The 23,857-nt window shown below is 48.9% G+C and overlaps 1 protein-coding gene across 2 annotated transcripts in view; it reads left to right on the top strand.

The window, feature by feature from the left end:
• Tspan11 (tetraspanin 11) overlaps positions 1-23,857 on the top strand; it is a 73,425-nt gene that overhangs the window by 9,689 nt on the left and 39,879 nt on the right. For both annotated transcript variants that reach the window (XM_071610328.1, XM_027951185.2), the window contains exon 2: positions 19,456-19,550. In XM_071610328.1, coding sequence (XP_071466429.1) covers positions 19,467-19,550 — 84 coding nt within the window. In that variant the 5' untranslated portion in view covers positions 19,456-19,466. The remainder of the gene's footprint in view (positions 1-19,455; positions 19,551-23,857) is intronic.

Raw genomic sequence — 23,857 nt, 5'->3', positions numbered from 1 at the left:
GTGTAGAATGTCTACGGTGTCCCATGCACTGCATGAGGTTTTAACATATAGTTGTCACAGCCCTACAAAGTTAGTGTTATCATCCTCATTTTATAGTTGTGACTGTTGAGGACCATATAAAGTTTGGATTGCTTCTTTTGGATTGCTGGTGTGACCTTCTTAGAAAGAATTCAAGGACCAGAGGCACATGGGACAGCCAGAGATAAAGATTCCGTTTTGAGCCATGTACAATGGCACATGCTTGTAATCCCAGCAACTCAGGAGGCTGAGGCAGGAGGATCATAAGTTGGAGACCAGCCTCAGCAACTTAGCAAGGCCCTAAGAAACTTAGTGAGACTCTGTCTCATAATAAAAAGGGTTAGGAATGTAGCTCAGTGGTAAAGCACCCCTGGTTAAACAATACTACCTTTCCCGTTAATAATGAGATCTTAAGAGGTCTTCATGTCTCCAAAGCACTGTACTTTCATAGCTCCTGATGTCCTAGCACTTGGCTTACAACAGAGGCAGTGGGAAATTAGAATCCAGGATGGTTGCGGGCAGCACTGTGGAGTCTGAAGTCCCTCCACACCAGTAGCATTGGACTGAGAACCAGAGAGGTATGTTCAAATCCCAGGTCGCCTCTGATGTGATCAACTTGAGAAGGGAGAAACAGCCTCCACCTTAAGGATTTCTTTAGCCAAAATATGGGTATGGACTGATTTCTAAGGTTCTTTCTCCAACTGGGACATGCAGAGAGCTTTCTAAACCTTGGGAACAATGGCTAGTGATAATGGCAGTAATGATGCAATTAGTACAGGATTAGGAAACCAATTTGGGCAATACATAGGGTATTCTGAAGCCAAATCATTTCTTTAACATCCTCCCTCCAAAACTCATGGAACCAGCCTGGCACCATGGTGCATATATATAATCCCAGAGGCTCAGGAAGCTGAGGCAGGAAGATTGCAAGTTCAAAGCCAGCCTCAGCCAACCTGGCAGGGCCCTGAGCAACTTAATGAGAACCTGTCTCAAAATAAAAAATAAAAAAAGGCTGGGGATGTGGCTCAGTGATTAAGCAGCCCTGGGTTCAATCCCTGGGACCAAAAAAAGAAAAAAAAAATAAGAGAAAAGAAAGAAAGGAAGGATGGACTCATAGAACTAACGTTCTTCCTCTTCTTTTGACAGAAATAGTGTAACAGTGTGGGGGTTGTTGGCTAGTTGCCATGTGAGTACAAGATTTCCTTGCCCCAAAAGGTCAAATATCTTTAAAAGACAGGCATCTTATGTGCTTTAGCCCACCTGTGAGAAGATTCTAATGCTTTGCAAAAGGGTTATTAAGTCGCTAAAAAATATGTGTTCATTGACCTGAAATGAAGAAACATGATTTATTTATCAGGGAGTTTAACAGCTTCCAAGCTTTCTGCAATGAATCACATCACCTTCTAGACTTAAGACCTAACAGATTTACATCCAAGTCCCAAAGTGAACATTGAAATTTAAATGTGAATGCATGAGTGTTCTCTCCCTCACCTTGGCACACACAGGCACACCGACTGATCAGTCCTTGTGGCAGGGCAGACTGCAAGTCAAGCCGGGAGTCTGGACATGTGGGGTATGTGGCTCCAGCTCTGCCTCCACCTCTGGTGGCATCCCTGGGCCCACTGGGCCTTCAACCCCCAGATCATGGCCCTTCTCTTGGGAGTTGATAGTCCAAGATTTGTTTATGGCTCCCCCAAAATAGATGTTTAACCATCAGAGTGGGGGAGTCACAAACCTCTCTAAGAATCCCACCTATGAAACCCTAGCACATCACTGGTAAAATCTTTTCACCCAATTTCCAGGGCCCCCCAAGTTACCAAGTTCTAGGGAAGAAAAGGTCTTTTAGGCTTACAGCTAAGCCATGGTATCTTGTTCCAAAGAAAAGACAGGCACTATTTTGAAAGCAAATGAGAAATTGTACAAATCCTGCTGTCTGGGAAAGGAAATGAGTTTTTATGTCATTTGGACACTTTTTTTTTTCATTACCTACCACCTAGAAGGGAGTATCTATGCCTCCCTGATCCCAGCGGGCAAGGTGTGCCTATCCTTAAGCATGAAATGATGTGTACTATAATGAGGGCTTTGCAGGGAAAGCTCCTCCCTCCACTCCAGAGCAAACCCTCCTGCAGCCTGGCTCGTCCCTGCCAGAGCCACAGAGCTACAAACTGCCATCATCCTTCTTGCTGCTGCTGCATGGGAAGGGGCAGGTATATAGCAGGAATTCAGGCACAGGCTTGGGCCATGGTGTCTTGGTGACCCTCACCCTCTTATCCCTGCTGGGCAGAGAAGGACATGGGCTCAAGTAGGTTAGATGAACTACTGAAGTTCTAGCAGCCAGCAAGGATGACATTAATTTACCCTCAATGTATGTGACCCCCCAACCAAACATCAGAGAACCAGGCTCATGTTAATGAGCAGGATGGAGGAGGAGGGAAAGCGCCCCTCCTGTCTGTCCTCGGGGCTACATGTAAGTTCACCATACAGGAGAAATTCTTCCCTGAAGCTGGTAGATATCCTCTGCAGTCTCCAACCAGTGACATTTCCTACCCAACTCTCAGAAATCCAGGTCATTCAAATAGTGGCTTAGCCATGGAGCTGGGAAGAGGGTGGCTTCTAGGATCCTGACCTTGGGGGTAGCAGAGTTGTTGTGGACCCTGAGTCAAGTCTGGTGGTAAGCCCTTAGTTCGGATGGAGTCTAAGAGCTGTGACATCATTGATTTGGGGTCTGGAGTGGCTCCCACATGTTCTAGAGTTGCTCCTAGGAGCCATATCATATGCCTCTTCTGACCTCCATAAGCAGAGATGCCCTAGGTTCTCAAGCCCCAGTCTGACTCTAAACCCAAACTTGGGAAGGCCCCTGGGCATGAAGTGTCATCTGTTTTGGCCTGGCTTCCTGGGGGAGTATGGATGTTGGCTCTCAGGGTCACAGTCACTGAGCCCTTTTGCCCCTCTTGGATTTCCTCAAGGCAGTAGCACAAGCTGAGGGTGGACAGCAGGGCAGAGCTGCTTCTGATGCTCCTGTCCTGACTCTTCACCTGCAGGGGTACAGCAGAACCAAGTGGAAAGGGCATCCTGCTCTGGACCTGCCTGTAACTGTCAGTGTGATGGCTGCCTTGTCATGGTGACATGAAGTCAGATCCCAAGGCTCAAACAGCAGGTCCAGACTCAGAGTTGCTGGACTGAGTATGGGGTCCAGAAAGCCATGACAATAGCATGAGTCCAGATGTCCAGAAGTTGCCTTGATAAGAAGGAAGTGAGCTAGGATCAATTCCTCACCCAGTGTCACCAGCGCCCAAGCTGAGGATGCAGAGCAGGGCTGGCTGTGCCAGAAGCTTCCTGGGCAGAGGTAGTTCTCAGCATCAAATGAGAGCTGGGCTCCATCAGAGAAGCCTAATGCAATGATAGAAACTGGAAAACAGCCCACCCTCAGCACACAAACAAGGACGTGTTCCTAGGAGGCAGCACCAGGAGCCCGGGCAGACTGTCTCCAAGCCAGGCTCCTCCTGAGCAGTGCACAGAATGGGTCAGAGGGTGGGTTTCCATTTCAGACAGTGCTGCATGACCTTGAGTAGGTTCCCTCATATGTTTAGGGGGATCCCAAGAGGGTTTACCTCTTAATTACTGTGAGAACTACCCAGATGCTGCTATTATTATTCCCATTTATGAAGTAACCAGCAAGCTACAGCCTGGAGGAAAGAAACTCACTGGCTCCATTGCTCAGCTTGCAAGATCTCCTGCCATTGTCTGATGGGGGGACCCACTTGGCCAGGGCAGAAACCATACTCAAAAAATGGGGTGAACCTATGGGATACAGTTTGGCTCAGTAAATTAAACATAGAGTTATCAAATGACCTAGCAATTCCATTCTGGAGTATCACCCAAAGGAGTTAAAAACAGGCGTCCAAACCTGTACGTGAACTTGTACTGTTCTTGGCAGCTCTGTTCCACAAGAGCCAAGGGTAGAAACAACACAAATGCCCATCAAGAGATGAATGGATGAGCAAAGAGTGGCATGTGCGTGCAACAGGATGCTCCCCAGCTGTGGAAAGCAGTGAAGTAACCATACATGCCACAAATGTGAATGAGCCTTGAAAACATACGTTAAGTGAGAGAAGCCAGACACCAAAGATCATAGATTGCATGATTCCATTGATATATTAAGACTAGGAAAATCTATAGAGAGTGAAAGCAGGTTAGTGGTTTCTAGAAGCTGGGGGGAGAGGAGGGAGGTAGGACTGCTTCATGAGGTTTCCCTCTGGGGTGATGAGAATTTCTGGAACTGGACATGGCAATAGTTGCACAACATTATGAATGTACTTGATGCCACTTAATTGCATACTTGAAAACGGTTCTAGTGGCAAATTTAATGTTGTGTGTATTTTGTCAGGATAAAAAGGAAAAGAAAACATGAAGTGGGGTCGGGGCCAGGTGGGGGTCAGCCAAAGACTAACTGCCTATAAAATGAAGGGCTTCTCAGATGACCTCAGAGGTTGCTTTTGGTTCTAAAAATACTTTGTGGGTCTGGAACAGAGTCTCAGCTCTTCCCTGGGTCATTTTGACCATGGGCAAGTGTGGGGTGATGATATCCAATTGTAGAATAAAAAAGCTGATGTCTACACATGGATCTCTGAGTGATAGAGCGGGTTGTTTTTTGTTTGTTTGTTTTATCTCAGCTTTAGGGTGGGCGGGAGAGGAAGACAGTGATCAGAGGGACTTAAATAGAGGGGAGGGACTTCACATGCCCCTTCCACCAGAGAAGCTCTACTTTATCTAACATTGTATAGACTGAGGGCAACATAAAACTTTGAAAAAGCATACAGCCAGAGTACCAACCTTCTCATCATACAGGTAAAGAAACTAAGGCCCTAAGATGGACACTGACTTGCCCAAACTGAGGGATCTCCTGAATCTAGATGCCTGCCAACACCCTGACCTCTGCTTGACCTCCCCAAACCCCACCCCACCATGCACTGCTGCCTTCACGAATGCCCCCACGCACCTGTCAGGGGACATCCACCACATCTCTTTGGCAAGTCTCCTTTTTTGGGTAGCCATGGGATGGGAAGCGAGGACTTCCCTCACCCAAGGGGCCCTCTCCAGGAACACATGCTGTCCCCAGCCAAATTCCCCTGTCAAGCACTAGCCCACCCCCTGGGTAATGAGCCAGAAGCTCCCATGGGAACAGGACCCTCTTCTGTGTCCCCACCAGGGCAAAGAAAAAAGCAGCTTTTTCCTTGAGGAAATCATAGATGTGTTCATTCAAGAGGGTCAGGGAAATTGTAATATAGATCTTCTCTGAGTGTAGGGAAAAAGCATAGACTCTATTCCTTATTAGAATTAGCCTGGTGTTAGAAGGAGTGCTAAGTATATCTGCAATGTGCTGAGCTTTTTGAAGGGCGCTATTGAGAACTGGTGTGTCAAAATTAAATCCCCGTTAGTTCTTAGTTCTGAGACGGTGGTCCTTCTTCCTGGGGTTTCACTTCTCACATCAGCCCTCTGCTCTCTTACCTGGGTCCACTCCTGTGGTTAGGCAGCCTCAGGAACAGTTACGGGGGACTGACAGTACCTGGGCTAGATTTGATTGTCCTAGAGAACACGGTCCCTGCCATGTCGAACAGAGCCACAGGAAATCAATTAACATGCGCCTGATTCTCACATCAGATAACTGGGCTCCTGGGTGTATTTTTAGAATTCATCTAAATGAATGCTCAATCCCCAGTCCCAGACTCTGGTTCCATAACCTGCTAAACCATTAGCATTATTTAATTTAACCTCATAACTGCTGACTCTAATTCTGATGCTCTGGGTCAGAAGGTCTCGTGGTTTCCCATTGCTTACAAAGTAAAATCCAAGCTCTGGAGTCCAGTCTATACCTTTCTCGTTAGCTATTGTGCCAATTTCTGCTCATCCTCTCTAACTCTTGTCCATAGTTCCCTCTTCAACACTCCTATAAGCATCTTTATTTTTCTCCTTGAACTTCATAATTGTGTGAAAGTGATGTTGATCTGTCTTCCCAGCCTTGACCTCTCTAAGGTTAGGGACTGTTTCATTCATTCTTTTCTCCTTCTTTATTTTTAATCTCCAGCTCCTAGGACATTGTGTGCCACATATGAGGCCTCAGGTGTTCAATGAATTAATAGAGTGATCAGTTAGTTCATCTCAGAGGACAAACAACTGACCAGACATGGGGAGGGGGCCTTAGGGAGGCAGAAGCCATTGGGCAGACTGGATGATGTTGATTCGGGAGGCTGCAGAAGGGCGTGTCTTGGTAAAGTACTACAGGTCTGGTGGGAGCTGGTGACTGAGAAAAAGGGATGAGCACTGGACAAAGGATGGAGAGTCACTTGCTGAGTTGAGGACCATGGGATGGGGGGATTACAGGGGAAACCCAGTTGGGACATGCTGAAGATTAAGGACCTGGAACCACGTGAGGGAGCCTAGAGCTCCCTGACCCCCTGGTCATCAGGTCCTTGGCTCATTCCCCACCTTACCCTGCAGGGAGCCAGGCTAAAGGGCTGAGCCCAGAGGAGGGTCCAGCTGACGAGGCAGGCAGAGAAGACCAAGCTATAGACTTTGGCGGTTCTGAGATTCAGTGTCTTCGTCTATTTTATGCTGCTGTGTCAGAATATCACAAACTGGGTCATTTATAATGAACAGAAATTTATTTGGCTCGTAGTTCTGGAAGTCCAAGAGCATGGTGCTGGCATCTGTCAAGGGCCTTTGTGCTAGGTCATCTCAGGGCAGTGGACAGAAGGGCAAGAGAGTAAAGGAACAAGAGGGGCCCAAATTTGCTTTTACAATAAACCTCTTCTCCTGGTAATGACATTAACCCATTGGCAAGGACAGAGCCCTCGTGATCGCATTGCCTCCTGTTAGCCTCCACCTCTCAACACGGTTGAGATTGGGGATCTCAACTCTTGCAGTGGGGATTAATCTTCTAACACAGGAACTTTGATTTGGGGGTCATGTTCAAACATGGTATTCAGATTAAGGCAACTGGAGACCCAGAAGAATCAGGAGATAGTGGCACTGTGAAGTAAAGCCTGAAAGGGAGCTTCAAAAAGAAGGGGTGATCAGGGGCTGGGGGTGTAGCTCAGTGGTAGAGCCCTTCTCTAGCACGCAAGAGGCCTTGGGGTCCGTCCCTAGTACCGAAAAACAAATGTGACCAACGTTTCACGTTCAACAGAGGTGAAGCTGAAGGAGGTTGAAAAGCCACCTTTGTCTTGGGCAAGGCGTGATTAGGGATGAGTGAAGGGGTGGAAGTCAGACAGCCATGGGTGCAGAATGACTGGACGGAGGGGCTGAAGCTTCAGACTTTGGTGTGAAGAGAAGGAGAAAGATCAGGCCAGGACTTAAGAGGGACAGGGGACGGAGGCACATGTGGGAAGTTTGAGAACTAGCATGCATTATGATGAGATGGAGCCTTGGAATCTTACACCTGATGCTGCACCCTGGCTCTGTGTCCTAAATCATTAAGAACCAAATTGTTGCTTCTAGAAGTGAAACTGGAGTAGGATTTTTTTTCTTCTTTTTTGAAAGGGGCATTATCTCTAATTCCCAGAGATACAATCCAGTTAGAGAAAAGACTGAGCTGCTTTGTCAGAGACGCAACAGTTCAGTGGCTTAAAGTATAAAGAAGTTTCTTTTTCTCTCATGTAGAAGTCCAGGGTGAGCACGGTTCTGCTCCATGCTGCATGGAAGGATCCAGATTCCTGCTGTCTTATTTCTCCTCCATCCCAAGAGCAGCATGCATTCTCAAAATGTCGTCCCCAAACCAGCAGCAGCAGCAGCAGCATCTGGACACTTGGAAATGCAGGGGTTCAGGCCCCACCCCAGACTTTCTGAATCAGAATCTCCAGGGGTGGGACCCAGCTCCCTGTGCTTTTGAGAGCATTCGAGGTGATTCAAAGGCACCTTGAGTTTGAGAACCATTGTCTGCATGGTTGATGGGCTTCAGACACATCTGTGTTTCAGCTGTTGGGAAGGGGAAAGATGGTGGAGATGTGTCAGAGCAGTGCTTTAAGACCTAGGTGTGAAGGGACACTTCCACTAATGGTTCATTGTCAAGGATTACTGTATAGCCAGATCTTTTAACTTGGAGGGGGAAGTTGAATACCTATGTACCCAGCTACAACTCCATTATAATACAAGGGGACAATGTTTTGTTAGATCACCAGCAGTCTTGCCTACCTTAAGGATCAAACTTAATTAAGTTTAATGCTGCTACCACCCATCCCCTGCAAGACAGCAGAGGATGTCTACTTACAGATGGAAGTTAAGGATACAGATGGATCTCTGTTTAAGGATCTATTTTTTTTTAATCTTACGTACCAGCCCCCAAATGTCTGTTTCCCTCACGGGGCTTGGGCAGCCCAGACCTTAGACACCTGCCTTACCTGCTCAGCCCATTGGATATTGTACTATATATAGTTGCTAATCCTGGCTTAGCAACTTCCAGCAAAGGTCAGGATTTCATCCAGCTGGTTGCCTCAGAAGGCGGGTACCCAGGCTGGGTAGGGAAGGGTGGGAGGCAAGGGGGAGTGCTGATTTACTGGAAATGAGAGCTAGAAGGAAGATAAGCAGTTTGGCACCCGAGCAGCTGTGCACAGCTGTGCAGATGGCACCCCACATAGTTCTAGGAGTAACCATTCACATGGACCATGATGTGGAGCTCCCCCTGGAGTTGGAGGACAGAGCCACCTGTCTTTGTCTCATCCCCAGGTCCCACTTCCCTCCTGAACCCCAACACCCCGGCTCTTGGGCCTTCCTGAGGCTGCTGCTCTGAACCTGCCAGACCCAGCCTAGAGCTCACCCTGAATGAGTCACCTCTGAAACCTCCATCCTTGCCCTGAGTGGCTTCTCGGAAGGGAGCTCAGTGCTTCTAAGACCAAACTTAGAGAAACCAGTTCTGGGTGGGAGCCAGTTTTCTTTGCTTCTCAAAGCCACCCCTTACAACCCAGAAACCCCCAACCTGAGAGAGCTGGACTGGAACCTCCCAGCCCCAGGGCCTGATCCCCATGTGGGCCGGAGGAGCCTCAGCCTACTTGTATATAGAACAGAAGCGACGGCTCCTCCTTGGGCTTGTTGAGACAATGAAGTGAGACCCAGCTCTGCTGCCTCTGCAGCTCCGCAGGAAGAGGGGAAGGGAGCTCGTGTTGGTCAGTGCTAAAACCCCACCTGTGGAAGGCCTCAGGGGCTGCAGGCTTTCCCAGCCTGTGCCCTAGATCCAGTTTTAAGGGCTGGAGCAACAGCAACGAAAAGAGGGTGGGGTGGCTGGGAGGCGGGGCAGACTGCACACTCAATTCTCTTGATCCGTCAAAGCCGCCCGCTGCTGCTGGGCTTCCTTCTGCACTCTGGCCCCTCTGGGCAGTGCCTGATTGTCCTCACAGGTGTTTCCCATCCATGGAGGTGTCCTGTTCTCATTTGTGCCTTGTCAGGCTCATTTTCAAAAGGACTTCTTGCCTTGATGTGTGATGGACACAGGTCTGTGTTTCTTATCTGAGGCTGAAATTGAAAACCAAGGGGAAAAGAGGACACTGCAGGGAGAGCAGAGAGAAAAGGACCAGGGGAACCCCCTGCGACGGCTTGAGCAAGACTCTTCCCACAGGCCCTGCTGAGAAGAATGGCCGTCGCCTGCGCTAACCCAGCTACCCAGAAATGCACAGGCACAGGCCACGACAGCCATGGAGTGAGCTTTGCTTCTCTCCTTTCATCTTTGGTTTAGATTTCCTGGGGAACTGGCCCAGAGCTTGAGCACAGTGAGAAATATTTACGTAACTCTACAATAGAGTGCAAGAGCTTCCAGGTGATGCTTTAATACACTTGTTCCTTCCTTCCTTCCTTCAAATCCGTTGACATGCATGGCTCAGGCATGCTCTGTGCATGTTCAGGACTCTGAAGTGAGCTCAGATTTTAGCCATTGATGGAGCTCAGGGGCACACCTGGGGCTTCATTAATGGGAGTTGATGATCTTGGGATGTAAGAACAGGAAGTGGGTTGGAGAAACCTCCAGAGCTGGGGGAATGGCTTGGAAAGATCCCGAGCTTGAGGAGTATTGACTATTATAGACAGATGGCATGCCACCGTGGTGAAGGGCCAGGCTTTAACATCCATCTGGGACAATTTTTAAGTGAAAGGAACACAACTAATAATTATGTCAAAATGATAGGTTTAAACTGGGGCATTGTGTGGGTGCACCAGAACAGGTGGTCACCCTGCTGAGGGTTCACCTTGAAGCCAGTCCACCCGACTCCCACCCGCTGCTTACAAATAGCATGACCACAGATGAGCTCTACAACTTCTGTCTCCCTTTCTGCATCTGGGACATGGGGATGATGCCCAGGCCTACATCATAGGTGATAAACACTAGCCTTTGCTATTACTAGGCACAGAATGGAGCCTTCAGGGACAGAAATGGTCAGAAATTACCATGTGGCCGTCAGACTTGGAATGGGGTAGCATTTTTACCCAGCCCACTAAGGAAGATCGTAGCTCCACTCTCATAGATGGGAAGAACTGAGGCCCAAGGTCACAGAGCAAGCTGGAAACAGAAGTGGGACCAGAACCCAGGTCTTGGGGTGTAAACCCAGCCTTCCTTAAGTCACGGGAGGGTGTCACCCAAGCACCGAGGCAGGTGTCACTATCTGTACTTAAGGACATCATTATGCTGCTGGGATGGCAGAAGCCTCGTGGGTGCTGCCTGCAGGAGCCCCATACACAGGCACCCAGGCTGTGGCCCTGCCTTTGAGCACTTCCTACACCCCCGGGAGGAGGCGCTCCCTGTGTGCAGCATGCTGCCGCCATGTTGAGAACAGAGGCGAGGCGCTCCACGCCCACGTCTCCATTGCCTTTTCTCCCCTTCCTTCCAAGTGATATTCCTGTCAGCACCAACTACTCTCATAAATTAAGGTCCTGATTTTGCACAAGTGGATTCTTCATGGCCACCTGAAGACAGGGTCTCCTATAATGGACATCTGGGTAGCGTCTGCTAGCAGGTAGAATGGGCTGAAGTAAGAGGCCCTGAGACTGCAACCCCAGCTGTGTGATGCAGGGCCTTCGGCTGATGTATTATTTAGGATCACCTACCTGCTCTAGTTTGATCTGGAATGTCCCCTAAAGGCCCATGTGTTGAAGGCTTGGTCCCCAGGGTGGCTCTGTTGGTAGGTGGTGGAGCCTTTAGGAGGTAGGGCCCAGGGGAAGGAACTTAGGTCATGGGGGGTGTGCCCTTGAAAAAACCGTTAGAACCCTGACCCCTTCCTCTCTCCCTCTTCTTCCTGACCTCCATGAGGTGAGTAGACCTCCTCCAGCACACTCTCCCTGCTGTGTTGTTTTGCCCCTAACAGGCCCAAAGTGACAGAGCCAAGCAATCAGGGTCTGAAACCTCTATAACCCGTGAGCCAAAATACACCTTTCCTCCTTGAAGTTGATTTATCACAGGCATCTTGTCACAGTGACAGGAAGATCTTAGAGAGCTGGGTTTAATTGTTCCTTTAACATTACAATACAAAGGATTCTTGCAAATTCTCCATCCATTGGACTTTCACAATCACCCTGCAAGGGAGAGAAACAGTCAGCTCAGCATTCTCCCCATTTGACAGAGCAGGAAACTGGGGCCCTGACTTGCCAAGGGTCACTATGATATCAGTGACAAGTGGTCTCCACACCCAGATGTTCTGACCTGCTAACCAGTGCTGTTATTTTGTCTGCTTGTTCACTGATTCTTGTCATATGCACTGGGAAATCCTCATTTCATAGGTCAAACTGTAATTTGAAAAAAGGGAACTAGGAAAAACATAGCAAAAGGTGGTCACTGCCTAGAGGCAGAGCTACAGGGCTCTGCCTATGTGTAAACAGATGTGGGACAAGGGAAAGGCCAAGGACAAGATGGGAGCAGAGTCCTGACAATACACACAATGCATGTTGGTTACTTGTAAATAAGTGAAAAATAGTCATGTACTTTGGAAAACAGGTCTCTCAGGGCATAGAAACTACGAATTCTTAGTGCTGGAATTCAATTCAAGGTCTGCCTACAGCTCCATCCACATGACTCTCTAGTTAGCAATCAAACCTTAGGTTTGGCCCTAAAGAGCTGCCTGCATTCATCTACCTGCCTGCTACAAATAATGCTGATATAAAAGAAAAAGCCAGTAGGTGTCCAGAGACTCACAGCCGCTGGATCCCAGGCCTCACAGTCAAGGAGACAGATGACCGGGGGAAGGGCATGGTTCCCTCCTGAAGGCTCCCTGGGGATTGGTATCTCTGTAGTGCTGGTCATCGTGGGACCCCTGACCCCAGGTCCTTCTGCCTTCCATAGCCCCCAACTGGGGTCTTTGCCCAGGATAAATCTTATCATTCTTAGCTTCCACCAGAAACAACCAAGCCAAAAGACTCTCCAAGAAACCAAGCTAGACCAGCTAGGCAAAGCCAGGCCTCTGCATACTGCCCTGCAGATCTCATGTATCTGGCTCTCCACTTATTGTTCAGTGCCTCAGTTTTCTCTTCTGTAAAAGGGGATAATAATCCCACCATGGGATTAAGTAATAAATCTATTAATGCACATATAGCACTTAGAGCTCAGCACTTAGCATCTAGTAAAGTTTGTGGTGTTATTATTATATATCAACCAACCACAATCTCGCTGGTGGCCATGGAGAGAAGACTGGCCTGGGAGACAGGATACCAGGGACTGTAGCATGACCTGGCTTCCCCCTGCCACCCAGGACTTGGCTTCCTTTGCTCTCAAACAAAAGGGCTCCGCCAGGATCTCTTTGGCTTCCCCAGCTGTCACACTAGAGGGTCTGAGGAAGTCCCACTTTTCTGACCACCTCAGAAGGACAGTCACACCTACCAGGAAGGGGCCACACAAGTGGAAATTAGATAAGAGAAAGGAGCTGGGAACAGGGTGGCTCAGTGACAGAACACTCGCCTAGCATGTGCAAGGCCCTGGGTCGGATCCCCAGCACTGCAGGAAACAAAATAAAGTCAGAGGAAGGCAAGAGCAATCGTCTGAGTGCAGAAGGAAATGCACCACGTGGGGACGGTAACCAAGTTTCATTAGAAGCCGAAACGAAGGTTTAAATTAAACCACTGAGGTTGTTTTTTCCTGTCCCACTGTGTTTGGCCATTATGCTGCATGGCCTCTTGCTGGCCAAGAACTCAGAACTGGAAACTGGCACTTAAGTGAAGGAGTAGGGATGGGGCAGGATCTGGGTTTTCCCAGAGCAAACACACGCAAGAAGGTCTTTTGTTTAACTGACAGAGAGAGTTGTATAGATCGGCCACGTACCACACTGTGTTTTGAAGTATATTGGAATGTCTAAATCTAAGTAGAACTTGCATAACCTCACATAGTTATCATTTCTGTGGTGACATCACTTTACATCCACTCTCTTAGCATCTTTCAAGAATATAAATCATTAACTATAGCTACCATATTGTACAATAGATCTCCTAAACTCAGTCCTCATCACTAACTGAAATTTTATGTCCTTTGGCCCATGTCTCCCTAATCCCCCAGCCCCAGAAACCACCACTGTACTCTCTACTTCTGGAAGTCCAACCTTTGTGGATTCCACCGAAGATTAAGCTCATGCAGTATTGATTCTCCTGTGCCTGGCTTATGTCACTTAACAAAGGCCACTCTCAGGGACATGTCCAAAGGAGATGAAAGCAGGACGTCCAAGGGACATCTGCAATCCCATGTCCCTTGTAGCACTATTCACAATAGCTGAAAAATGGGAGCAACCTAAGTGTCCATCAACAGATGAATGGATAAAGAAAATATGGTGTGCAGACGTGATAGAATACAAGTCAACCATAAAAAAGGATGAGAGTCCATTGTTTGCAATAACATGGATGAACCTGGAGGACATTGTGTGTTTTCATTTTAGAACTGCCAAGGTCCCTGAAGCCCTCCCCTAGGAATGGAGTGCTCTCCTTTTATAGACTAGAGTCAGGGCACCCCTAACCTGAGCTCTTGCTAATGTAAGCACATACACCGGTGAGATCTTTGGAGTCAAGTAGATAGGGAAGGGGAGAGTCACAACTAAGTGTGGCCAACACTTTGATTGCACAGGGGCCCAGGCTGATTTCCCAGCCCTTCTTGAAGTCCAGGCCCACCCTCCTGGCCACCTCTAGGACTTTGCCCATACTGTCTCCCTCTTGAGTACCCTTCCCTCTTGCAGAGCCTACAGAAACCCTGCCTGTCCTCAAGGACCAGATTAAATAACCCTTCCTTTTCCCACCCTCGCCCAACCTGGCAGAATTAATTTCATTTCCTCTGTGCCACCACTGGGCTTGGCCAGCATCTCTGAGTACTCGCTCCAGAACGTCAGGAGGTTATTTCTGTGCCTGCACCCACCTTCCACAGTTGCCTAGACTCCTTGAAGAGTAGGGCCAGTGTGCCAGGGTGAACCAGTGAAAGGTGCACAGACCCAGGGCCTGGGCAGTCTACAGAGCCAGCTCTAGGCACTGTCCACCCCAGCTGCCCTTCCACATTAAAGGACTCAGCTCTGCCCCCCATCCAACAGCCCCGTGTGATCCTTCTGCTCCTGGGCGCTGGCCGTGGCTGGAACCTTGCCTGGCACAAGGATTCAGATACCTCTGGGCGGTTTGTACAGGTCTGTTGTCTTCTCTGCACTTTAAAACTCATTCACTTGGGGTGGGGGCAGGGCTTATAGTAGAAAAGATGAAATCCCCAAGTCTCACAGTCCATGATGTTACACATCTGTCCCTGATGAAAGTCACCAAAGAGCATCACTTCACCACCCAGGCATGTGCCGTTGCTTCTCGGAAAGATTCTAGGGAGTGAAGCCTGAATTTGGTATTACCAGCCCTGGGCCTGACAGCTGCCCCTGAATCCAAGCTTTGTTCTGCTGTCAGAACCCTGGCCTGGAGGGGAAGCGCCGAGGCTGCTGCGTTCTGGGAAATCTCTGGCATCTCAAGGAGGACTGTGTCTTAAATGTGGATTTTGTGTGAGAGGACACGCCCTGGTGCCCACCCCACCTCTCTCTCATGTCTGTGGCAGAATAGAGGACACTTATATTGCGGGGCCCTGGACTTTAATGTGCACTGATTCAATGGAAATATCTGGGAGTAGGTGACCACCACCCTGGTTTGCCTGGGATGACCCAGATTTAGCAAAGTGCCATATTTAAAGAAATCCCTCTGTCCTGGGCCAATCTGGTCAATGTGGTTGGGAACAAATGCTCCAAGTTTTCTCCAAATTCTCACCCTAAACCTGATGAATCAGAAGCCCCAGGGGTAAGGTCTGGAAACCGGTTTTAATGAACTGTCCAGATAATTCCAATGCAATGCATGCCCAAGAGAACATGGCCTCCCTCAGGATGAAGAAACATGGCAGGTGCTACTTGCCTAAATCTTAGGTGGCAATTAGAGGGCAGAGCCAGAAGCAGGGCCTGGCTCCACTGTGCAGCTCAGCTGCCCCACTCAGTCCTCAGGCTCAGAGCAGAGTTCCCAAGCAGGAATCAGCCTGTGGACGTAGATCAGTAACTAAGGTACGGAAATGTCCCATCAACTACCATAGTCCAGGGCCACTGGACATTACCATGGGGGTCAGGCAAGATGGGGACTGCCAGCTTCCAAGAGGGTAGGATCCCTCTGAGCCTTGGTGCATTTGGATAAGCAGAAAATAGAGGAATTTCACAAAAAGAAGAATGAAGTTATGGCATTTGCTGGTAAATGGATGGAACGGGAGACTACCATGCTAAGTGAAATAAGTCAGCCCCAAGAAACCAAAGGCTGAATGTTCCCGCTGATAAGTGGATGTTAACACACAATGGGGGTGTTGGGAAGAATAAAAGTGCTTAGGTTTAGACAAAGGGAAGTGAAGGGAAAGGAGAGGGGGATGGGAATAGGAAATACAATAGAATGAGTTGGACATAACTATCCTATGTTCATATATGAATACACAAACAGTGAAACTCCACATTGTGTACAAGGACAAGAATGGGAAGTGTTCTCCATGTATGTATGATGCGTCCAACTTCACTCTACTGCCATGTATAACTAAAAAAAAAAAAGAATTAAAAAAAACCCACTCAACTGTCATGTATATCTAAAAAGAACAAGTATTTTTTAAAAATATTTGTTTATTTTTAGTTGGACACAATACTTCACTCATTTATTTCTATGTGGTGCTGAGGATTGAACCCAGGGTCTCACACATATGAGGAAAGCGCTCTACCACCAAGCCACAACCCCAGCCAAGAACAAGTATTTTTAAAAAGAATATACCTGAGAAAATATTTCATGGAAGGAAGGAAGGAAGGAAGGCAGGCAGGCAATTCAGAGTCAGGGCAGTGTGAGCAAAACCCCAGAGGACACAGCACGGCCTCCAGGAGGCCAAAGGAGACAGCAGCAGCGGGGGACCTGGGGGAGCAGTTACCTCCTCTCTGTGCTCAGGCCTGGACCAGCAGGTTCGATTACCATCCCAGGTGGGTGTCTCTGTCTCACCTGACCCCACTGTCTAGCTCTTACCCACTAGGGACACTTCCTCCCATTGGCTCAGGAAGTCCAACTCCAATTCCTACGAACACAAATAAACTCCACTTAGGAAGGCAGTCTGCTTCCCAGAAATCAGAAGGCACTCCTCAGAGTTCAGAGAAAATGGCTCAGGTGGATTATCCAAAGCCCTGCCTTTCATTCACTGGCAGGGGAGCTAAGACCACTTGGGGGGCTGTGTTTGCTTTCTCCCCTCTGGGAGCTGTGACAGCTATTACCCTGCTCTCCATGAATTATCCTCTGGCCACAGGAAAACCAGGGATCCCCTTAGGGCACCTGGGAGTGATTGTCCACCATCCCCCTCCAGCCTGCCCCTTTCACTGAAGGCAGCCAATGCATGGGCTGTGGACCCTTGGCTCCTTTCCCAGGGAGCTAAGCCTTCCTGAACCTTCCTTTTTTATAGCATACAAGTGTTCCTTGGGCCTCGGCCTTCTGGATGCTTCCCTAGTGTTCCCATTGGATAATGTCTACTCCAGGTCTCCACTTACTCCGCCCTCCCATAGGCATCCCTAACCCACCAACCTTGCCCTGGTGAAGGGTCGCTTTGCTGGTCCTCACTTGGCTGGGACCTCTTGGCAGATCTGCCACTGTGGACGCCCCCTCTTCCCTGGCTTCTGGGACCACACTCCCAGGTCTCCTCTCACCCATCGCACATAAGCTTCCTCCTCACTCCTCCCTCCTTCTTTTTGCTCCTTTCACGTAGGTCGGGGCTCTCGGGAGCCCCACCCTGCTTCTTGCTTGCCCAGACTACCCGCCCAGGGGACCTCCTTCTGTGCAGTAGGAGTCTGTCCCCTGCTCACCCTTCAGACCTCCACCTCTTTCTTGGACTTGAGTGCCAACTTCCTAACAGTCCTCCCTGTGCCCAGAGGGCCTGTCCCTTTTCTTCCTCCACAGGGGACTCTTTATGAAATGTGCATCTCAACTCAGGACTGCCTGGCCAAACACTTTCCTGGGGTTCAGTACTGGGGATTGAATTTGGGGCACTTGACCACTGAGCCACATCCCCAGCCCTATTTTGTATTTTATTTAGAGACAGGGTCTCACTGAGTTGCTTAGCGATTGCCATTGCTGAGGCTGGCTTTGAACTCATGATCCTCCTGCCTCAGCCTCTCAAGTCTCTGCACCACCTGCCCAGCCTATCTGAAGTCCTTTTTAAAAATGCCACCTTCCTTACCGACTTGGAGTGAGTTTATCAGGTTCCTTTTCTGTGGGTCTAGAGAAATGTCTGTGGTGGATCCAGTGGACTCTGGCTGGGAAGAGTCCACTTCAGGGAGAGAACAGTCAGCAGCTGGGAGAGGCCAGGCCCCACAAGCTCTGTGGGGTCACTACGGGCCCGTGGGGTTCAGCAGGTCCTCAGACACAGTCTCACATCAGGGCGGATGCAGAGCACCAAGGTGTAGCTCCTACTCAGGTCCTGGCCGCCCCATCCATCACCATGTTCACAAGCTTCCTTTTTCTTCTCTGTCTCTTTCAGTATTTCTTCCACTGCCTCTCAGACTAATTGGAGAAAAATGGGTTTTGTCTTCTTTTTGACACGAAGGCTAAAAGTTTTAAATTACCTTCTTCAAGATCTGCAAATAGAAATCCCGGAGAAGACAGCCACCTTTTTTATCTCCCTCTCCCCCTCTCTCTGACTCCATGAGCCTTAGAGCTTTGAAGTAAGAGGCAGAGCCATGCTCAGGAGGAAGAAGCCTGGCCTGGGCCCAGCCCCGGCCCAGGAGATGAGGGAGGGACAAGAGCAGGGCCTGGTTGGGACCAGGAGTGATGGAGGGTGACATGGAAATGGGCTCATTGCTTGTGGTTCTGAAACAAAAAGAGGTTCCCTGGAAGGGGACCATTTCTGAAGGAGCACCCACTCCGTGAACGTGGGCCATGAAGCCAGGCTTCAGGCTTGCTGAGGTCCAGAGTAGCTAAGAAGCAAACAGGAGTAGCAGGCACACTGGGCCTTCTCTACTTTTGTCACCACCAATGATGTCACAGCTCCCAGGTGTCCATCAATGTGTCAGAACAAGAGAGAAAGCTTGGTGCTAAAGACTGGCTATTTTAGGACAGGAGTCTTGGTTTCTTGCCAAAGCTCAGTGACATGGAATAATAATAGCTGACGTTTATTGAGCACTTGCTTTGTGCCAAGGACTATGCTAAGCCCTTCCCATAGATGATCCCATCTAATGTTCCAAACCACTCTATGATGTGGGTATCATCATTAACTGCATTTACACATAAGGATTCTGAGGGAGGTCGTGGACTTGCCCAACACATCGTGTACCAGATCAGAGCATGAATCCAGGAGGCTGACTTCAGAGTCTCTTGTATTTCTTGCTGCCAAACCACTAGGCCCATCTGCACCTGCCTCCTCATCTGGAAGGTCAAGGTGCTGGGAACAGGCAGGGTAGACTGGGAGATCCCGAAGGCCAACTCCAGCATGGGTGCTCTGATGGGGCTTCTGCGAAGCAGATGCACACAGAGATCTTCAAATGGTGCCTAGTTCAGCTTTCCAAGGCAGTGTGGCCATGCCAACAGAGTGAGCACCTGCATGGGGTAGGGGACAGGAAAACAGGTGCCCTGTGATTGTGATGAGATGGGAGGAAAGTACAAATAGCACTAAGCCCATGTGAAATTTGTAAAGGCCTTTAGGTTAGACCTGTGGTCATGGGGGGCAGGGAGAGCCAAGATCCAGAGGTCTAGAAAATTCTACCCAGATTGACCTCCATTAGGTGTCCAATGGCCTTTGTGTCTCCCTAATTTTTGCTCTATGTTGCACACTCACAGCCTCAAACCCTCCTGGTCACACAGGGGACCTTGAAGGGGACCTTAAAGGGGACCTTGAAGGGGACCTTGTCAGGCAGCTCTGGCTCTGGGAGGATAAGGCAGGTCGGTATATCCTCCCAGGGCCCAGCATGTGTGTGTCCTTTGCAGGTCCAGCAACCATGGCCCATTACAAGACGGAACAGGAGGACTGGCTCATTGTCTACCTGAAGTATTTGCTCTTCTTGTTCAACTTCTTCTTCTGGGTAAGTGAACTCTGAACTCTCATCCCTTTTCCAAGCGCCAAATGAGTCAAGCCACCTTGGTGCAAGTTCTGCTGACTTTAAAGCAAGCATGTATGTTTTCCATGAAGCAGAAGGAAAGAACCCCTCTGCAGGCTGGTGTGGGGTCGGCCACATGCATCTGACTAGAGAAAAGCGTAACAAAGCACTATGTGTGCTGGCTCCCCTCCCCCTGCAGAGGGTCAGGGGCTCTCTTCCCTGTCACTGGTACAATGCCCTGTGGGAAGCAATTGCCTGAAATAAGGCTGGTTTCCACCAAAGCCCATTTGCCTGCCATGGTTCATATAGTTCTTCAGACCCTGGGCAATCATACGGATGCCTTGGGGATCCAGGACTGCCTCTCTATAGTGACTCTCCCAAGAAACCTGCCTGTTTGAGACTTTCCAGAACAGAGTAAAGGCTATCCACTAGGTGCCATTATCTGGTAACTTGAGAGCAGATTCCCATCAGTCGCCCCCAAATAGCCTGAATGTTTGTATTTTGTATTCCAGCTCACTAATTCTGGAAAGGCAGGTGACACTAAAGAGAGCAGGCTTTGCTCAGCCAGACCTAGGCTGTGCTATCTAGCAATGGTGTGGCCGAGGCCACTTAAGTTGGATGAGTCTGTTTCCCCAGCTACAAATTGGGGATTGTTTCTAGACTCTTAGGGTAACATTCAACAAATACAATGTTTTGAAGATATTGAATGCTTATGTCTGAAAATACCATCAAAGCAACAAGCAACTTACTGATTAGGAAGAGTTAAGTTTGGTTTTGGTTTTGTTTTTGTTTTTGTTTTGGTACTGAGGATTGAACCCAAGAGTGCTTAACCACTGAGCCACAACCCCAGTCTCTCTCTCTCTCTCTCTCTCTCTCTCTCTCTCTCTCTCTCTCTCTCTCTCTATATATATATATATATATATATATATATATATATATATATATATTTTAGAGACAGGGTCTCACTGAATTACTTAGGGCCTCACTAAGTTGCTGAGGCTGGCTTTGAACTCAGGATCCTCCTGCCTCAGCCTCCTAAGCCACTGGAATTATAGGCATGCACCTCCACATCCAGCCAGAGCTAGGTTTCTTGCTACCCCGGGTAAGAGAGCTCTCTTTGACAGAGTCTTAGGAGCATCTCAGAAATGCACACAAAGGTGGACCATGTCTTAGCTTTCAGACCCTTTCCTGCAAGAGCCTGATTAAGATTGGGAAGAATCATGACAGAGTACTGTAGGATGGATGGACACAGACAGGCCAGAGTCTTGAAGAGTCTTGGAGAACAGACCGTTGTCTTTTGATGCTATCTATTCAAAAGCTGAACAATCTAATGTTTATTTAAATGTGTTTTGCAAAGTTCCTGAAATACACAATAAAATTATTTGCAGCTTTTGTCTCCCCGGGCAGGAGTTTCCTGGAACAGTGAGGGTGTGGTGATAAAGATGATGGGATAATAAAGCTGTGGAGCTGGAGACTGTAAACCATGTGGGTGTAGAAGGTTTCAGTTCTTAAAGGTAAATCCAGCCGGGTGTTTAAGATGCTTACAGAGCAGGCTTTTCTTTTTAAGAATGTTTTTACTAATCATCCAAGTTTTATGTGCTCACTATAGATAATCCTAAAAAATTGAAAAATATGAAAAAACTTACCCACATCTCCCTGTCTTGGTTTCCTAGAGCTGCTCTCACAAATTACGGCAAATGGGGTAGCATTAAACAACAGAAATATTTTTTTCTCACAATTGTGGACACTAGAAGTCCAAAATCAAGGTGTCGGCAAGGCCATGCTCCCTCCGAGATGCTGGGTAGACCCTTTCCTTGCTTCCAGAAGCTGCTGGAAATGCTTGGCCTCCTTGGCATCACAGCTGCTGCCCTGTCCCACTCTGTCCTCACTGCTGGCAGTCACGTGCCAGTCTTCATGTGACATTTCCCTCTTCTTATGAGGACGAGGGGCATATTGGATACAGGTCACCCTAATGACCTCATCTTGACTTCACTGCATCTGCCAAGACCCTGTTTCCCAATAAGATCCCCTTCACAGGAACCTGGCAGTGAGAATTCCAGTAGGTCTTCCAGGGTGCAGGGAATGATTCAGTCCGTGCTGCCTGTCATCCCAGAAACAATACTGTTAACACTTCCTCCTGACTTTGCATGGGTCAAGGCGCGAAATGGTGGTGACCTGTACTCTGGGAGTGACGATGGGAAGAGAAATATTGGGGAGAGTTAAGGGGTTGGAAAGGTAAAATTGACAAGATCGAGCTATTACCAGATGGGCTGAGAAAGAAGAGGGCTCTGGGGAACGTAGCTCCTCAATGGATGGTGGGGCTCTGCATTTGTGCAGGGGACCAGAAAGAGAAGCAGTTTGGGGTGGGGTGGCGAGGTCAGAGGTCGGCATGTGGGTTTGTGTTGCCAGGAGACATCTAAGTGGAGACACACACTGGGAAGTTAGTTCATGGCTCCAAAACTCAGGAACCAGCCAGGCCAATGCCATAGACTTAGGGACATCCCCACCTGGAGAGCAATTGCAGCCATGAAAATAGATGAGAACTGAGTGGACAGGGACTAGGAAGGGAGGGGAAGGAAGAATGAGGCCTGGGGACCCTCCAGGGCCCAGAGCTGAGTCTAGGAAACCAGAGATCCTAGGTCAGCCTGAACTGAGGGAGCTCCTGAGGTAGGGGGCTGTTAGTGCTGAAACCAGGAAAGCTCCAGGCAAATTGGGATGAGCAGTCAGCCTTGAGCAGCCAGAAGAAGGGGGTCCACCATGGAAGCTGCAGAGGAACAGCCAGAGACGGGGTCATGAAGCCAGGAAAAACCCAGATCCGAGAAGGTGGAGATTGGGTAAAGCCAACAGTGTGGAAGGTTCAGGAAACATGGAGCATCCTCAGGCCTAGGAAAGGCCAGGGGGCTTAGCAACAGAGAGCAGCAAATGTGGGAACTGTTTTGTGGAGAGTCAGGGTGGAAAGAGTGGGACTCCGTGTAGACAGCTTCCCCCAGACACACTGAGAAGAGAGGAGGCAGTGGCCGCGTGGTCAGGAGCCTGCTGGTCCTCTGGTACCTAGGGCTATTGTGGGATGCTCAACCCAAAATATTTATGAAACAACTGGGGCCTTGCGCATCCTGATTGTGCTGAGGTCCCAGAGGAAGCAGTGGGCAGTAGACATGGTGACCGCCCCCAGGGGCCCCACCAAGCCAGAGTGGACTCAGCGTCCATCTGTGTTTGTGTTGTTTTGGGGGTGGTAAAGAAAAAGACATGTGGGAGGCAGCACGGGCAGATGGGCAGCAAGCATGTCACCAGAGCAGCTACCGATGAGGGGAGCCACCCCCACACAGCTCTCCCAGTTTTGAGTTAAAAATAGCCCTGCCTGGGGGCCTGGCTGGCCATGGACCAGTTTCCCAGGGGCTTGTCAGCTGAGTCTCACTCCCCTTGTGGGAGTGGTGGTCTTTAGAAGGTTCTGGCAAGGCTCCCTTAGACCTGCTGCACAGTCCTCAGAAGTAGACAGGGGCAGACAGACGTGTCCCATCTCCTGTCTTGCTGCCTAAGCACAACTTTACAGTACCCAGGTCCCTGAGAACTTACCATAACCCACCCCTCCCTCCTAGTGGGAGGGCATTGTCTAGGGAGGCAAGTGATACCTAGGTATTCTAATACCAGGTCAGTAATAATCATGACCATTTAAAAACTCATTCCACAATTTGTAATAAGTACCTACTGAGTGTGAAGCACAGTTCTAAGTTCACATCACGGAACAGAGTTCTCACTTTTCCTGGAACTTCCTGTCGTGGGCTTCCTCTGTGCTTGCCTTTCCACCTGCATCACCCTATTCAAAACTCCCAGCCCCCCTTTGAGACTATGAACAGCTGTATTAGAGTCCCATTTTATAGAGTGTCAAGCAAATTTTCCAAAGTCGCACAGCTGGAGTCTGCTCTCCCTGACCCTAAGCCTGAGTGTGCTGAGTCACTATGTTCTGTGACCCCCAGCCCTGAGTCTTGCACTACCCCCCCCAATTGTCTTTGGGGCACACATGGATTATCAAGGCAGCAGAGCATGCTGGGAAGTCCCAGGCTCTAGTGCGGGATCAAATTCAGATTGCATTATTTACTTGCCATGGGATTTTCAGCGTAAAGAATTGGATTAGGTCTTCTCCAAATCCATATGCTAAAGCCCTAATACCCAATGTGACCATATTTGGAAATGAGGCTTTTAGGTCATAATGGGAGGGTCTTAATCCAATAGGGATGGTGGCCCTTTGAGGAGCAGAGCTCCAAATGCAAACACTAAATGAGGACAGGGCAAGA

The sequence above is a fragment of the Marmota flaviventris genome, chromosome 3 (assembly GCF_047511675.1).
Source record: "Marmota flaviventris isolate mMarFla1 chromosome 3, mMarFla1.hap1, whole genome shotgun sequence".
In the NCBI taxonomy this organism is placed as follows: domain Eukaryota; kingdom Metazoa; phylum Chordata; class Mammalia; order Rodentia; family Sciuridae; genus Marmota; species Marmota flaviventris.
The sequence above is the reverse complement of the archived record's forward strand: the minus strand, read 5'-3'. Positions and strand labels throughout refer to the sequence as shown.